Consider the following 18,605-nt stretch of genomic DNA (forward strand, 5'->3'; position numbering starts at 1 on the left):
AAATGTCACTCTTTTCGTTTATTTTTTATAAAATAAAATTTGAACTCCCCAAAATGTCATTGATAAAATAAATATTTATTAACTATTTTATTAAAAAAAAATTCAAAACATCTCTTTAAAAAATCATTAGCTTTCTATGAAGAAATATTTTGATTTAATTATTTTTATATATAAAATAGAAAATAAAGACATTGTTATTTTGAGAAATTCCAAATTTTTCGTTGTAAAAAATAAACGAAAATGATGGTATTTGCAATATAACATATATTTAAGGGATGTATGTGTCATTTATATTAAACTGAAGGGAGATGTCATTTATGTAATTCAGTTTAATACAGAGACTAAAGGTGATAGTTGTTATATTGATTCTAATTAGAAAATAATTCACTAATCAATAATGCTAGTAAAGTAATTTTCTTATTAAATTCAGTAATCATTCATGTTTATTTTATTATATTCAGTGGCCAATATTCCTAATATGATAGATCAAATATGATATTTGATATATAAATGAATTTTAAGGTATATGCCAAGTAAAAAAAAATAACTCTAAAGGTTTAAAAAATCATGTGAATAAATTTAGGGTTATAGCTAAATAGCTAATTGAAATTAATTAATCTGTAAAAGAGAAAATATCACAAGTACCCCTTGTGTTTAATTTAAATTCAAAGTTTATTTCTCCGTTTTTCAAAAATATCATACATTTTCCTATAGTTAAATATAAATAACACATAGCTCTCATATATTTATGTTATAGCGCAAATACCACTGTTTTCGTTTATTTCTTATAATATAAAAAATTTGAACTCCCCAAAATGTCCTTGATAAAATAAATATTTATCAAATATTTCATTAAAAAAAAATTCAAAACCTCTCTTTAAAAAAAATCATTATCTTTTTATAAAAAATATTTTGATTTAATTATTTTTATATATAAAATAGAAAATAAAGACTTTTTATTTTGAGAAATTCCAAATTTTTTGTTGTAAAAAATAAATGAAAATGGTGGTATTTGCAATATAACATATATTTAAGGTGTGTGTGTCATTTATATTAAACTGAAGGGAGATGTATGAGATTTTAAAAAATTGAGAGAATAAATCACGCATTTCGATTAAACACATGAAATACTGTTAATATTTTTCCTTTACAAAATAGTCAATATTTATATAATGAGTGAAATAGCTTAAATTTGCAAGCACGGATTTTCAAAAATTTATTTGATCATGTGAATAAATATTTTAAAAGTGATAAGTTATTCAAGTATTTGTTGCAACTAATCTATCCTCTACTTCCATTTAAGGATGTAGCACAAGTTTTATTTTATTAGAAAAATAGTACACCAAACTGAAATTAATTATATTAACTGTTCAATTAAATTAGCTGAATAATTAATTTAATTAATTTCGTCCTGGTGGACTATTTTTCTAATAAAATGAAACTTGAACTATTTTTTTAAAAAGAAAATGAGCTATTGAGTTGCTAAACTAATTGCTCGTAAATAATTTATATAAATCAACAAAATATTTAATCATATTTTTTAAAATAAATTTGACAACGCAATTTTAATTTATTTTATTTTATTGAAAATGACTATTTTGTGAATCCATAATTTCCTATAAATGTATGATACCATTATATTTTCTTAAAATAAAAAAAAAAGAATAAAGAAGAAGCGTGAGTCGGTTAATAATAAAAAAAAATCAGTAAAACAGATAACGAGTTTGCCCTAAAATCTAACATCTGCCGTAAGGATTAGGGTTACCACATATATAGCCTCTCTCGCTTATTGGCAATATATAAATTGTTGTCATCTATTATTATACCACACACGCAAACCCAAAGCCCTAGAACTTTCTCTCATCGTCGCTTTTCTTCGCTTTCAATTTTTCTCTCGTCTTTACTCGTCAGGTAAAAAATTAACTCTTCGATCTTCCGATCCAGATCCTGATTTTCGATTCTGGTTTTCATTGTGTTTAATCGATCGGAGCTCAGAGTTGTGTTTCGCTAGCTGATTCCTGGATTGTGTAGATCTGATGATTTTCTGATAGTTCTTATGAAGAATCGAAAATTGTTTTAACTTCGCGAATTCGATTTATATTTCTTGTGTGCCTGATTCCTGGATTCACCGTGTGTGTTTAGTTATTTTTTTTATTTGTTGCTTTTGTCTATTTTGAGATTGATTTGCTTTCAGGAAGAAAGCATAATAAGTTGATAGTATTTGGATACGAAAGGGCTGCAATATATGTGCTGTGTGCTCGTGTGTGTATGATATACATCTTCTATTTTGTTTATTGTGTTACAAGGATAGGACGTTGAGTTCAAGTTTGTTGTTGGTTCATTGATCTTTTTTTTTCGTTCGGCAGGTGTTAGGTTTAGCAGCAGATTGCTGCTAATCAGTTGTTTTCAGATTCATTGCTGTTTTAAGTTTAGCTTTTGTGCGTATTTAGTGGATTCTGATCGCTGATGTATCAGTTCTACTTGTGTTAGGACTGGGTATTTATTAATTAGGATGCCTTGCTGTTGTAGGATTTTTTTCTATGGAGCTTATAAGATTCTGTGGGGTTTTTTTTTTTTTATATGAATAAGCATTAAGCCTCATTTATTTTCTACAGGAAGTTTGCAGTTAGCTCTGCGTTGTTTTGCTGCTCGTTAAAGTGGAGACCGTAGAATTTGAACCTTCTTTTATGTCTGAGCGGGCCTCTCTCTTTTTGTCATCGGTTGGATTACTTGGAGAGTATTGTCCGACGTCTAGGAAAAAGACCATACAGTCCGCCGCGAAATTCGGCTGTATGCATATTGGGACATCGGAGGGCTCTGAATCTCACTTCCTCAGTTACCTGTTTATGCGACCCTTTTCTACACAAGTACAAGAGTCTCTGCTTTCAGGTGGAATTTCCGACGGTCACTTGTGCTCTTTTTGACAAAGCCCAACCCCCGAGAAGACAAGATGGCGCTGCAGAATATCGGTGCTTCGAACAGCGACGATGCCTTCTACAGGTACAAGATGCCGAGAATGGTGACCAAGATCGAAGGCAGAGGAAACGGCATCAAGACCAATATTGTCAACATGGTCGAGATTGCCAAGGCACTTGCCAGACCCCCTGCCTACACCACAAAGTACTTTGGCTGCGAGCTCGGCGCCCAATCCAAGTTTGACGAGAAGACCGGGACTTCCCTCGTCAACGGGGCCCACGAGACCCCGAAGCTGGCTGGTCTCCTCGAGAACTTCATCAAAAAGTACGTCCAGTGCCACGGTTGTGGAAACCCCGAGACCGAGATCCTGATCACCAAGACACAGATGCTCAACCTGAAGTGCGCGGCTTGTGGGTTTCTCTCGGACGTGGACATGAGGGACAAGCTCACCACTTTCATATTGAAGAACCCGCCGGAGTCGAAGAAGTCGTCCAAGGACAAGAAGGCGATGAGGCGGGCCGAGAAGGAGCGGCTCAAGGAAGGCGAGGCCGCCGATGAGGAACAGAAGAAGCTCAAGAAGGAGGTCGGGAAGAAGAAAGCCGCGCCCTCCAAGTCCTCGACTGCCAAGAAGAAGAGCGGCGGAAGCGGCTCGGAAGAGGATCACTCTCCGGTGAGAAGTCAGGCCGACGAGAACGAAGTCGACGGAGAAGACGACGATGACGAGGACGACGTCCAATGGCAGACCGACACCTCTCTGGCCGCGGCCAAGCAGCGAATCCAGGAACAGCTCAGCGCCGTGACCGCCGACATGGTCATGCTCTCAACAGTCGAGGAGGAAGAGAAGAAGAAGCCGGCAAAGAAGAAGCCAAAGCTATCGGACGAGATCAAGGAGTTTCTGAACAAGGGCTCGTCCCCGACCCAGCTTCGGTCGTTCCTGGGCTCTCTCTCCGGGACCCACCAAGAGATCATGGATGCCCTCTTTGAGGCTCTATTTGGAGGGGTCGGAAAGGGGTTTGCGAAGGAGGTGGCAAAGAAGAAGGCCTACCTCGCCGCCGGAGACAGAGGGTCTCAGATGGCGGTGCTCCGTGGGATCGAGTCCTTTGCAGGGAAGGCCAGCCCTGATGCGGTGAAGGAGGTCGCTCTGGTTCTGAAGAACCTCTATGACGACGATGTTTTGGAGGAGGAGTTTGTGATGGAGTGGTACAATAAGGGTGTCTCTGGAGACAACAAGGCTGCGCCGATCTGGAAGAATGTCAAGCCGTTTGTCGAGTGGCTTCAGAGCGCCGAGTCGGAGTCTGAAGAGGAGTGATTTCTGCTTTACTTGTTTTCGGTTGTTTTGTGTTTCTGTGTCTTTTGTCGCATTTGTCGGAGTCTGAGTCCGAGTCTGTGTGAGGTCGTATTTCCGAGTTTGAGTGTGTTTAAGTTTGGAGTCTTTGTTCATTCTATGTTTGTATTTGAATTTTGAATAGTCTTTATGATACATGTGGTTTTTAAGTCTTGTCAAATTTCTATTAGAATCCACTTTGTCTACAGTCAAACTTTGCTCCAATGGCCAATTTAGAAGCAATAACTGATACTACAGTTTTCTTGACTAATGTTTAGATGAAGTGGCCAATAGTTATTGCCTATTAAATTTTCAGGTACAAGTTTGAATCAACAATTAAGACTTTGGCATTTATAATGCCAGAAAGATGGTTCAATTACTAGAGCTGAACTGAAGAGCAAATTTAGACTATAACGTATTTTCCCCTTAAAGTATACACATTGATCGTCGATTTATTATATAAAGTTGAAACACAATTCGGCACCTACCAAGTAATTTAGCACTTGATCAAACTTAGTACACAAAATAATTCATAAATTACTGCACAAAATGTATGATATTATCAAACTCAACTCCACAATGTGACCCTTCATTTAATTGAAGCTTGGAAACTGTGTGAAACTTTGAATAATAAAACATGGCCTATACGTTATTGTTATTATTATTATTATTATTATTTTTTATTTTTTTTTTATTTTTACTTCTAATGAGTTTCCGAACATATAGTAACACAAATGTTAATATTAATATTCAAACTGATTTTTTTTTTCAATTAATTACAAATTTTACTAGTAACCTTGTATACAAAGTGCATCGTCATAGTAAACATGCACTTGTACTCGAGCGATAAATTAAATAACGTGTATGGATAAGGTTTTATCACGTAGGTTAAAGCCATGGATTCAAAGATTCTTACCGATCAAATACTGGTGGTTTATTTTGTTGAGATATCGATTATCGACAAGGATATTGACAATTTTTTTATAGGTATTTCGAATTCAATTATTGACGTTTTGATGTCGTTTCCGAGCCGCAACAATCATGAATAAAACATAAAATAAATAAATGTTTGTTTCGATTTATTGAAAGGGATCCCAAAAAAACGTCGTTCTAGAACAAGCTAAATATTAAACAAATACGTTGAAAGAAAAAGCACGAAGAGCGAACTATTATTTATTGATTGGAGACAAATACAAATGAGAAAGAGTTCGACAAAGATCAGAGAGCAATGTATTTCGATATTCCGAATGGGAAAAAAAGGTGCCCAAATCTCCTCAGGTCGAAGATATTTATACGAGGTCGAAGTACAAGATCCTCGGAGACATGTGCAGTTAGCTTCCTTCTTCTTCGCTTCGTCTATCGCCACACACTCCCTTATTTGAAATGTCTTGGGAACTCGTCAACCTTCCGAATCTTCAGGCGAGATCTCTCTGACTTCGACTTCGACAAGGTCCATCGCGGAGGTGAATCATGCTCGTAATACCATTTGGGCCAGGCCCAAATAATTTTGTTATTTGGCTATTTTGGTGAGGATTAAATAATCGAGTTATTTCATTAAATTATTTTTTTTCCTCTCTTTTTTTTGGAAGTTGGGTCGCTTGGTCTAATGCTATTTTTGGGTCGAAATATGCTCCCACTGATGTACCGTTCTAAAATTTACTAAAATAACGATTGGCGACAGAGATATTGACATGTATTGCATAAAATATCATAATAAAAAAAGGAAAATATCGACAGTATCCCCTCAAGTTTAATATAAATGACATATACCTCCCGTAAAAAATATTATATTACAAATATCACTCTTTTCGTTTATTTAAAAAAAAAAAAATTGAACTCCCCAAAATACCCTTAATGAAATAATTTTTTTATTCTTTATTTTATATACAAAAAAATTAGATTAAAAAATTTCTTTATAAAAAGTTAAGGATTTTTTTTATAAAGAGAGATTTTGATTTTTTTTTAAAAATAAAATAGTAAATATATTTATTCTATTAAGGGTATTTTGGGGAGTTCAAATTATTTTTTTGTAAAAAATAAATGAAAAAAGTGATATTTGTAATATAATATTTTTTTTAGGAGAGGTATATGTCATTTATATTAAACTGAAGTGATATGTCTGATATTTCTAGAAATCGAAGGGATAAATATCGCATTTCGATTAAACACGAGGGATACTTTTAATATTTTCCCAATAAAAAATTAATATATATATATATATATATATATATATATATTTCAAAACAGACAAAGTTACAAATGTTAATTCTATTTTATTTTTTAAATTATATTAATATTCTGGATATTTATAAAAAAAATAGTTTTTTATGCAAGTGAGATAACTTATAAAACTATAAACTTGTAACAGTGCTAAAATTCTTGAAAACCTCAAAACCTAAATAATATGGTTAGATATCAATATTTAAATGATGATTTGGCTAAATAGACGATCTAAAGTTAATGATTTATAAAATAGTCAAAGTTTGTCTAAGATTAAAAGAATTCAAAATGTGCAGTAATCGAGTTTCAAAAACAAAATTAATATTATGATTAATATTTTTGAAAGTGATAAATTGCATATAATAATTATAAAACAATTTAATTTTTTGTGTCAATAAATATTTGACAATGTAATTTTGACTACTCTGCTGAAAATTTGAAATTTTAGCTATTTTGCTAATCAATTAATTTTAAATGCCTATTTTACCCTAGTTAAAGCATTTGGGTATAAATTCTTCAAACCCTTTAATTTTTATTTTTCTAATTAATTTTTGAGATTTGTAAGTAATTAGGCCACTTTAAACATGTGATTTTGGATCTAGCCTATGTTTGACAATTTTTAGGGATATAGCCAAATGATTTATGTGGCAATAATTAAAGTCTGATTTGCCCTTATTTATTAACAAATTCGTCCCTTTCTCTTTCCTATTTTTTTTCAAATAATTTTTTTTTCATCAAAACTTCAAAAATTCATATCTTTCTCATACGAACTCGAAATTGAGTGATTTCAGATCCTACATATTTGTGGCGTCGAGATCTTCAAAAATAGACTCATTGTGTTTGATGAAAAATTATGTTTAATGCATCATAGTTACGCTTCCATTTATTTTTTTGATAATTTCAAAAAATTTCAGTTATTTCCATATTTAATGTAGTAACGTGATTTTTCTACATCTATGGTATTCAACATGATTTTTCATCAAACACAATGGATCTATTTTTGAAGATCTCGGCGTCACGAATCCGTAGGATTTGGAATCACTCAATTTCGAGTTCATATGAGATAGATATGGTTTTTTGAAGTTTTTATGTAAAAAAAATGTATGAAAATAGTAGGAGAGAGAAAGTGACGAATTTGTTAATAAATAAGGGTAAATCAGACCTTAATTATTGCCACATAAGTCTGTTGGCTATTTTCCTAAAAATTGTGAAACATAGGCTAAAAACGAATTGTATAGTTTCATTTTGGCTATTTCGCTACACTGCGCTTCATTTTTGTTATAATTCAAATTGGTTGAGTTTCATATTAAAATAAAAAAAAAAAAATTTATCGACTTGCAATGTGCTGAAACTTGATAAGTCCCTAGTTTATTTGGGCTGCCATCGGAAGTTTCTAGTTTGTTCGTGGTGATTTTTTTCAATCCATACACAAGGCTTCGATATCCGAGTAAACGAAACAAAGACAAAAGAGCTACTTCAATGGCGGTCTCACTGTCCAACCACTATGTTCTCACTCCTCTACGTCCCTCGGATTCTTCCTCCAAAGCCTCAGCCTTTTCCCAGGCAAGCCTCGGCCTCCGCAATCCTCGCCGCCATAGCCAACGAGCTCGCCTTCTCAGTCCGGTCCTAGGGTTTTCCTGTTCCGACTCCTTCGCTGTTCCAGTCACCAGAAGCTCTCGCTTTGCCTCTCGTGTCGCCGCTTCCTCGGTAAATTTCTGATTTTTTTTTCTTCTTTTTATTTGTATTTAGTTACGGAATCCATATATATTTAAAGTGTGTAGATGATTGATAAAGGTATTGGAAGAGGTCGATCTGCTTATGGTAATTTGATGAATTTAAGGGAGATGTATAGAGATATACATATATTTTTTTTAGTTTGTTGAAAAAGTCTAGCTATTATCTGTTTGAGAGTAGGTGAATTTGGGTTTGTGTTACGCTTTGGTCTCAACCTGAAAAAAAAAAAAAGAACATTGAATAAAAAACCAAATTGTGAGGTTAAGGAATAATGAATTGAAAGAAAAATTGTGCAAATGTGTTAAATGTTCCTAAATGTTATTGTGTAGCTCACTTCTGATGTTGATAGTACTGAATTATTTCATGCCTAAATTACACTATAAGGTTTCAAAATCTTGTTTCACACTCTTGAAGAGATAATGATTTCGAGTTCGAATTTAATTGATATGCGATACCTAATTCAGTCAGGCAATGAGAGTGAAGAGAGATCGGAAAGCTCAGACGCTGGCGAATTCAATTTGAACACCCTTCTGAGAGTGTACAAGGAAGCCATCCTCGTGGGAGACCGGAAGATCGTGGTCGCGGTCGAGGCTCGTGTCGAAGCGATCGAAAACAAGTCGAGCGATCTCGTGGATAAAGTCTCGACTTTGACCGAGGAGGTAAAGTCCGGGAAGCAAAAGTTAGTGCGTTTGCAGGCGGATTTCGACAATTTCAGGAAAAGGTCGGAGAAGGAGAGACTCTCGGTGAGGTCCAACGCTCAAGGAGAGGTCATCGAGAGCCTTTTGCCGATGGTCGACAACTTTGAGAGAGCCAAACAAATACTTAAACCCGAGACTGATATGGAGAAAAAGATCGACGCGAGCTATCAGGGAATCTACAAGCAGTTTGTGGAGATTATGCGGAGCTTGCGTGTCTCCGCTGTACCCACAGTTGGGAAACCTTTCGATCCATTGGTAAGTGGGTTTTGTAAGGATATCTATACGTATAGATTTAGTGTCGTATTCGAGTATATGGCAATACATTTGATGTTTATATTTAGGTGCTCAGTAGGATCATCTTCTAAGAGATGCCCTTTTTTATATTATATATGAGAGATGGATTTTCAATGCTAAGTTCTATTTCTTATGTTATTTTTCTCGGTTCACCTTGAAATAATCTAGGTCTTGGGAAATATATATATCGGTGATTGTGAAAGTATCATGAGGTTCCATCTCAAAACCAATTGGTAATGAGAGGAGTAACCCATGACCTTTATAACCTCTTGTTAGTTTCCATTCACTTTCAATGTGGGATTCCTAACAGTGATTTAGGTTATCAACCTTATGAGTAGTGAGATTTCGTATGCCCTTAAAAGTTTTAAGTGTAGAGCTGAAGCAGTAGTGTAGAGATAGATATCACATTCATCTAAATTTCTTGGAATTAAATAATGCTAATTTTTTGTTTTGTTTTATGATTTGCTTCAGCTACACGAAGCGATTGCCCGCGAAGAGTCTCAGGAGTTCAAGGAAGGGATTGTAGTCCATGAATTTCGCCGTGGGTTTCAACTTGGAGATCGACTTTTGAGACCAGCAACGGTGAAGGTCTCAGCGGGACCCGGAAGAAGAACAGCCTCGACAGCACCGAGTCCGACTACAGCAACTGTGGACGGATCGTCCGTTGACACCTCTCGATAGAACGATGGACCATCGGTCTCATCATCATTATGGACTTTGTATCGTTTCCTGAGTTATTTGGCTAGGCTAATATAATTTTTTCCCCTGATTGGTCTTGGAAGTGTACAATGAGATTCATTTTACATTCACGTATAGGTGCTTGCTTTACTTGAGTAGTTTCTTGTAATTTCTTGAGAGCATATTGGTTCTCTGCAAGAATTATTTACTCATCTTTTTTTTTTTTTTTTTTTTTTTAATATCTGATGTGATGATCTTCTTGTTGAACTGTTTTCAGCTCTTAAATTTTTTTTTTTCCTCTGCACACGTTCCTCTTAACTTGCAAGTGTCTAAGAAAGGGAGAAATGTTGTTCTTCTTTTTGGCATTTTAATTTTACCCGTTTTTTTTTCTTCTAAATGGCAAGTGTGACATATCAAACAGGACAGTGAAATTATGCTTGATATGAATGTGAGCAACGTGTACTTTTCCTTGGTTTTGATCAGGGATTGTCCCTGTATGGCGAAAATCGTATAAACCGCCTACTATTTATTTACAGAAATGATTTTTGGCACAACTCACGAGTGGGAACGATCCACTCATGAGTTGACACGTGGCAACCACGTGTCAACTCATGAGTGGATCGTTCCCACTCGTGAGTTGTGCCAAATAGCATCTCTCATTTATTTAACGTGCTTCTTGTTTAGTGTTTATTAAATCTGTGTTTAGTTTCTAAAGTTTGACCCTTAGTTAATTTGTTGACCTAATAATTTTATTAAAAAAACAATAAGATTTATTTTTTCTTTTAATTCTCTGCAAGGAAATTAACATAATATGAATAAGTTTAATGAAATACCGCATTTATACTGATTTTAAGCCGAATCATTACTATTTTTACTGTTTATACACTTGATTAGTGCCTTATTTTTTTAGAAGGAAATTTCATTATAAAACAAGTAAATACAACTACAAATTTTGGTGAAAGACTCCTAAATAGAATATAAAAATTGTGACCCCTTAACTCATCAATAATAACGTATGAAAGCACACATAGGGTGTTAACAAATGTCGGGTTATGATGAATTGAAGCCAAAAAGGCTCATGGCTAATCGAGCACACACACGGTTCTTTTAGAAGCACATCTACAATCGATGGGCATGCCACCCATACAAGGGAGACGAAACCAAATCATATTGGAACAAAAACGGTGGGTAACAACGTGATGCACAAAGAAACTCATAATTATTGACCAAACAATATCTAGACTCATACTTAAACAAAAATAAGAAATAAACATTCAAACAAAATGCAGCACAATGAAACAAAACAACGCAGCAAATCTCAACGACAAACCTATAGTAGTCCCCCTTAATTAGGCAATCAGTGGCCATGAAAAGTTTGGTCGAGACAAGGAAGCAAAACAATCATGGAGAGAGCACCAACGATTCCCTTCGATATGGTGAGCCGTTGAGGAAGCTTTCCCCGGTCCCACTCACATTCAGAGAGAGAGAGAGAGAGAGAGAGAGAGAGAGAGAGAGAGAGAGAGAGAGAGAGAGAGAGAGAGAGAGAGCTTTGGTGGTTAGGATATTCTCTAAAAAAAAAATATTAGGTCCTTATTTGTGATTGGTGACTGTTGCCAATTTCAATTCTTATAAGGGTTCGCTAGATATAGTCTTATAAACATAATATAATTGTTATATAGTTAACCTTTAGTTAATTATAAGTATATAGTCATGCATTTTCATTAACATGATTAAATTTACGTAAATATTCCTTTTTACGTGATATACATATGGACATATATATAGAATGCTCAAATTGTCCACCTAATGAAACATCATATGAATATGAATGAGTACTTACATACAATTATCGAAAAATTGGCCATTTAGCAATTCACAAATTTTTAGTGTCTTAGTTACTTAAAAATTTGTTTTTAAAATGTATCATTGAATCTCTCTTAAAAATTAAAACTAATTAAAATATACACTATTTTATCACTGAAATTATATTTATTAAGATCTACCCTCTGCAATTTTTTATATTAAAATTATTTAATATAATATTAACTATTTCAAGTAATTTTATTCAATAATATATTTTTATGGCCATTGAAGCTAAAAATAATGAACACATATAAGATTGTGACATATGGAGAATCAATCAGTGGGTTACTTAGGTATATATAAGAATATTTATAATTAAATTAAGATAATATAAGGGACAATTAGACCAGTAGTCCAATAGTTCACCATCGTTTTAAAAAATAGCCAAAGTTTCATTTTATTAAAAAAATAGTTCACCAATCTCGTAATAAATTAAGTAACTAAAGAGTAAATTTGCCCGATGAGCTATTTTCATAATAAAATGAAACTTTTGCTAAAATCTTATACGAAGATAGGAGAGTTATTAGTTGTAAATAGATCTACAATTTTAATCATATCTGTTGAATCTGAGTATTTGATAGAGACGAAAGAAAAAGCTGAAGAAATCTCTCGGATCAAATCAGAGTAGAATGAATTTCATTAAAAAAAGAATGTTCAGACAAACAGGTATAAATAGACAAACAAGACCATCATCGCTCATTGCCCAAGGTCAACATGACACGTGGCAAAGCAGCTGAAAGGAAATAAAAGAATGACCAAAAAACTACAAGTCGTATAGAAGAAACGACACCAAATTAACTGCAAAACACCCCCTCAAGATGAACTGTAGATGTTTTTAAAGTTCATCTTGCTCATAAGAAAGGATAACGCCGGCGAAGCAAGAGGCTTCGTGAAGACATCAACGATTTGATGTTGAGTTCGAATAGGCAAAAGCTTCAGAGACCCTCGTTGCAAGTGATCCCGGACAAAGTGCAAATCGATTTCAATGTGCTTTGTCCTTTCGTGGTATATCGGATTCGAGGCGATGTGAATGGCCGCCTGATTGTCACAATATATCACCGGTGACGACGCTGACTAGACCTGGAATTCCCTCAAAAGCTGCTGCAACCAAAGAACTTCACTCGTAGCTGCCGCAAGAGACCGGTATTCAGCTTCCGCCGAGCTCCTTGACACTGTAGTTTGCTTTTTGGATTTCCAAGCGACTAAGGCATCTCCTACAAAAACACATTATCGAGTTACTGATCTTCGTGTATCTGAACAAGTAGCCCAGTCAGCATCTGAAAATGCTCGTAGCTGAGTAGAAGAGATAGTGGGATAAAAGAGGCCAAATCCTGGATTGGATTTGATATATCGAAGAAGGTGATTAACAGCCTGTAAATGCTCAGTCCTCGGAGCCTGCACAAATTGACTTAGAGTATGCACATCATATGTAATGTCAGGACGAGTTATAGTCAAATACAATAAAAGACCAATTAATCTTCGATAATGAGTAGAGTCATCTAATAAATTTCCACTATCAAGGGCTAAGTTGATCTTTGGATTCATTGGTGTTCGAACTGGTTTGGAGTCAAGAAATCCAGCATTCTCCAAAATCTGCAGAGCATATTGTCTCTGACTCAAGACAATGCCAGACTTTGCTCCAGCAATCTCCAAACCCAAAAAGAACTTCAATTCACCCAAGTCCTTCAACCTGAAAGCTGCACTCAAATAAGATTTGACATTAGAGATCACTTTGTTATTTGGACCAGCCACAATTATATCATCAACATATAACAAAATCACAACAAAACTATCACCAGTACCACAAGTGTACATAGAATAATCACATTTAGATTGAGTGAAACCATATTTCACCACAGATTCAGTGAATTTGAGATTCCATTGCCTAGAGGCTTGTTTAAGCCCATAAATGGACTTATGTAATTTACAAACCATTTTGGCAGTGCCATCGATATTCACCCCCGTGGCTTATACCCCATGGGCATTTCCATGAAAACTTCTTCATAGAGATCTCCATTAAGAAAGGCATTGCTTATGTCTAATTGTGACAAAAACCAGTTTTGAGTGGCAGCCAAACTTAACAAACATTTAACAGTGACTAGTTTAGCTACAGGTGAAAAAGTATGTAAGAAATCAACTCCCTCCTTTTGAGTAAAACCCTTAGCTACCAATCGAGCTTTTCTCCGAGCTAGAGTGCCATCAGAATTTAATTTGTTTGTGTAGATCCATCTACATCCAACAGAACTTTTCCCATCCGGCAAAGGGACAACAGACCAAGTGTTGTTTATATGCATAGCTTGAATTTCCTCTGACATAGCATCTCTCCAGTCCTTGCTCTTGACTGCTTCATGATAGAACTGAGGTGCAGATAGAGCTGAAGCAGACAGGACAAAGTCTCTGAAAGAAGAGGATAAATTCTCATAAGTAATAACTGTATCAAGAGTGTGCTTAGAGGTATAGCCACGTGAACCTGCTTTAATGAGATTACAATGGTATTCACGGAGATAAGCAGGTGGAATGTGTTGCCTGGTTGACTTTCTGACAGGCAGTGGTTGTTCAACGGGAATCTGAACAGAAATGTCAGCTGCCAAAGGGTCAGGAATGACATGTTCAGAGCAGTCTTGAATAGCCCCAGGAATGATGTTGTCATGACTGTGAGGGTCAGTCTCATGAGAAGTAACATCTTTATGAGGCTCATGAACTTGTGGCATAGATGGAACCTCATCAGTGAGCACAACAGGAAGAGGTATAGTCTCAAAGGGATCAATTTGTATATCCCTGAGAGTAGTGTCATGAAATGGGAAAATCTTTTCATGAAAAACTACATCTCGAGATATAAAGACTTCCTTGGAGTTTAGGTCTAACAATTTGTAGCCTTTCACACCTTGAGGATATCCTAAAAAGATGCATTTGCGAGCCCTTGGATCAAACTTGGATCGGTTAGCTGTGATAGTAGTAGCAAAACAAAGACAGCAAAACACTCTAAGGTTATTGTAATCAACTTCCTTTTGGTATAAAAGCTCAAAAGGGCTTTTATTAGATAAAATAGGAGAAGGAGTCCTATTTATAAGATAAGTAGAGGTTAGAACACAGTCAGTCCAAAAACGAATAGGAACTTTAGATTGAAATAAAAGAGCTCTTGCGACATTCAAGAGATGTTGATGCTTGCGTTCCACAACAGAATTTTGTTGTGGTGTTTCAATGCAAGAAAATTGATGAATAATTCCTTGTTTTGAAAAAAAATCTGCAAAGACCAACTCGCGTGCATTATCAGACCGAAACATTTTAATGTTAGTAGAAAAGTGGTTTGAAACATATGCACAAAAACGAGGTATAATGCTATGAACATCATATTTATGCTTCATCAAGAAAATCCAACAAAACCTTGAATGATCATCCACAAGAGTTAAGAAAAAGCGCGAGAGGCAACTTTGTAAGGGCCCCACACATCACAGTGAATAAGGTCAAAACAAGAACCATAAAAATTGTTTTCTGACACAAAAGGTAACCTATGCTGTTTGGCCAGGGGACAAATACAACAAGGTTTACTTGAATGATCAACAAAACGTAAATCTAACCGGTTTTTAAGAGTATCTAATCTCTTAAAAGAACAGTGGCCAAGCCGTTGATGCCAAACTTCTGCAGACACTTTATTGACGTAGGAGACTGAATTGATGAAGCAATTCTTGTCAAGAATGTAGAGGTCATTAACACAGCTACCCCTGCCAATCGTCCTCGAAAGCCTGATATCCTGAATCAAAAAGTAATCATCGAAGAATGAAATGCTCACTCTCGATTTCTTTGTTAGTGCTTTGACTGATATAAGATTGAACTTAAAACAGGGAACATATAAAACATCATAAAGCACAAGATCAGGACTCAATCTAATATTTCCAATCTAATCAACAGGAATCACAGTGCGATTTGGGAGAGCGACATGAGAATTATACAAAGACTTTAGGCTAAGAAACTTAGACCTATCTGCACAAATATGTTTAGTAGCACCTGAATCCATGATCCAAGAATGTAAAGAAAAATTAGAATAAAGTGCAGAGTTGATCAAACCATAAAAACCTGATTGGAATGAAGTCATGTTGACTTCACCAGATGCACCAGGATTGGTTGGGAGCGTGGCAGTGAGCTGGCTGGAGAGATGATTGATCAGTTGATGAATCTGATCATTTGAGAGGTGAGCAGATGATGCAGAGTTCTCAGATGTCCCTCCATTTGCCATGCTTTCCACTGTGTTGGCTTGATTCTTGGATTTGAACTTGTAACCCGGTGGATATCCATGTATCTTGTAACACTTATCCACGGTGTGTCCGACCATTTTGCAGTGTGTGCAAAGAGGCTTATCTTTTCCTTTGAGGCGCTTCTGATCATCACGTATAGCCATGGCCATGGTGTTGGTTTGATCACTGGAAGTAATTGCATCAGATCCGATGGATCTTTGAGTTTCTTCTTGACTCAGCATCGCATACGCCTTTGTGATTGGAGGAATAGGTTCCATGAGCAAGATCTGACCCCTAGCATGAGTGTAGGACTCGTTCAAGCCCATGAGAAACTGCATAACATACTCCGATTGGGCGAACTTAGTCAATTTGGCTTTTCCTCCACAGGTACACGGACAAGAACATTCCGGTTTGAAATTGCACAATTCTTCATGCAGCGATTTCAGTTTTGTGAAGTAAATTCCAATCGACTGCTGATCTTGAGCAAGATTCACAAATTCATGTCGAAGTTGGAAAATCCTCGGTCCATTGGACAATTGGAACCGTTCCTTGAGATCATTCCAAACGCTTCGAGCTGTACCACCAAAGAGAATGCTAGAGGAGATTTCCTTGCATACCGAGTTCATAATCCAGCCAATGATTGTGCTGTTGTTGCGGCTCCAAAGACGGAGGAGATCTGGATCTTCAGACGATGGCTTGGTGATAGTTCCGTCGATGAAGCCGAGTTTGTTCTTGGCTTCAAGAATGATCAGCATTGACCGACTCCACGGCATATAGTTGTTCGATCCAGTGAGAAGATGAGAGACAAGACTTCCACCAGAGGAATCAGAATGGTGAAGGTAATATGGCGAGAACGGATCTTCCATGGTTGACCTAGGTCTCGGATTTCCAGGAGCGCGAAACTCCGTCGTGTCTGATTGTTCCGTCGACATCGAAGCGGTGATTCTCAATCAGAGAAACGAAGGAGAGCAATTGATAATCAAGATACTCAGAGAAAGCGGATTCGCTCTGATACCATGTTGAATCTGAGTATTTGATAGAGACGAAAGAAAAACCTGAAGAAATCTCTCAGATCAAATCAGAGTAGAATGAATTTAATTAAAAAAAGAATGTTCAGACAAACAGGTATAAATAGACAAACAAGACCATCATCGCTCATTGCCCAAGGTCAACATGACACGTGGCAAAGCAGCTGAAAGGAAATAAAAGAATGACCAAAAAACTACAAGTCGTATAGAAGAAACGACACCAAATTAACTGCAAAAATATCCAACCCGTTTTATAATAAAGTGAGATTAGAAAAATGGAGTTGGATTGTGTCGAATCCAACTATATTTTTCACTTGAGTTTGTGAACGGTGAAATTCTATATTTAGAGTGTTAGTATTCACTCTCCCTATAGAGTAAAATTATAATAATATAACACTATTTTAATCGATATAGGTGATGTTTTAGGTAACGGAGTTAATCTTCATAGCCACTAAGATGATAATCAAGCATTTTGTTATACATCACAAGCTTTGATTAACATACCTAATATACTGCAAACCTGAATATATTAGGTAAGTACGTTTACAAATCCTTGCTTTGGAGTACGGATATTCATCCGACTCATCGAAAGGCTTTTCCGTCGAAGAATCCCACTAACTTCTGTGCCCATACAAAGTCCTGAATACTATTGTTTAATACCCGAATCTGATACGATCTGTAACTAAGCGTGGGAAAAAGAAAGTTCAAGTTGTCCTATGATAAGTTTGAAGATTTTGATGTCAAAGGGTAAAGAAACTAGATCACACAAATGAGGATATATTTGGGTCTGATTGGGTCTTTTACATTACCATCCTTTTTCCATTGATTCGAGACTTTCAAAGAGAGTTTTATTTTTCTTTTAACTAAAGCTCATGAATATTGGTCTGACGGAAAAAAAAAAAAATTTAATTAGCCAAGGATTTACATAAGATTGAGTAAGAGTGTATTAAATATTAGTCTCTCCGCGGCGGCTTTAGGAAAAGCTGACCAGCAAGGAATCCCATATCTCCACGTTAGTTTTTCTATGGTTGGAACACGTGTATCCATGGCTACATTCATGTCATGTGTGTATCTATATCTATATATATAATGGTTTTCGTGTTAACTAGAAAGTACGTATTCTTTTATTTATATATTACATAAAGCATTTTTATAGTTATTGAATTGTATATTAACCCCAATATACCCTATATTTTTTTACGTAGCAACTACGGTTTTTTTTTTTCCTCTTCTTTTTTCGCTCGAGTGATCTTTTTTATTTTGCTGATTCTTTTACGAAAAAATAAACTTGTATCACACGATGTGTCACAACATTATAACTAACAGATACTCATTTAAAAAGTTTTGAGGTCGAGTTTTAGCCAATTTGAAAAAGTTTAGAAGCTAACATTTATATATGGACCTTACGTACACTAGATAGTTGTATAATTACAATCATATACCCACTTTTACTCTCGAGCATTCACTGAAAATTGCGACCTTCACACCTAAGTCCAGATTGTTAGTGATTCCTCGACTGACAAGAACACGACCAATCCCTAGTCCACTCGAGGCGAGAAGTTTATGACATTAACTATATATCAAAGTTAAATGAATTAATTAACTATTGGTAAAACTT

The 18,605-nt window shown here is 35.5% G+C and overlaps 3 protein-coding genes across 3 annotated transcripts; 2 read left to right on the forward strand and 1 right to left on the reverse strand.

Moving 5' to 3' along the window:
- Positions 1-1,691: 1,691 nt before the first annotated feature.
- On the forward strand, positions 1,692-4,421 carry LOC149391008 (putative eukaryotic translation initiation factor 5-1). The gene is made up of 2 exons (XM_089618956.1): positions 1,692-1,911; positions 2,616-4,421. Exon 2 carries the CDS (start codon positions 2,951-2,953, stop codon positions 4,223-4,225), a length of 1,275 nt encoding a protein of 424 aa, XP_089475082.1. The 5' UTR covers positions 1,692-1,911; positions 2,616-2,950; the 3' UTR covers positions 4,226-4,421.
- Positions 4,422-7,786: 3,365 nt separating this feature from the next.
- On the forward strand, positions 7,787-10,019 carry LOC149391009 (Co-chaperone GrpE family protein). Its single transcript, XM_089618716.1, has 3 exons — positions 7,787-8,167; positions 8,659-9,147; positions 9,658-10,019. The coding sequence occupies exons 1-3, from the start codon at positions 7,940-7,942 to the stop codon at positions 9,865-9,867; spliced, it is 927 nt and encodes a 308-aa protein (XP_089474842.1). The 5' UTR covers positions 7,787-7,939; the 3' UTR covers positions 9,868-10,019.
- A 2,521-nt stretch (positions 10,020-12,540) lies between these two features.
- Positions 12,541-16,825, reverse strand: LOC149391010 (uncharacterized). Its single transcript, XM_089619913.1, has 9 exons — positions 15,802-16,825; positions 15,644-15,732; positions 15,340-15,559; positions 14,593-14,671; positions 13,961-14,505; positions 13,702-13,834; positions 13,197-13,516; positions 12,808-12,941; positions 12,541-12,765 (listed from the first exon to the last, which is right to left on the reverse strand). The coding sequence occupies exons 1-9, from the start codon at positions 16,823-16,825 to the stop codon at positions 12,541-12,543; spliced, it is 2,769 nt and encodes a 922-aa protein (XP_089476039.1).
- Positions 16,826-18,605: the final 1,780 nt, after the last annotated feature.

Source organism: Urtica dioica, chromosome 7, assembly GCF_054948205.1.
Source record: "Urtica dioica subsp. dioica isolate 48M chromosome 7, U.dioica_male_clone48M_v1_H2, whole genome shotgun sequence".
Classification (NCBI taxonomy): Eukaryota; Viridiplantae; Streptophyta; class Magnoliopsida; order Rosales; family Urticaceae; genus Urtica; species Urtica dioica.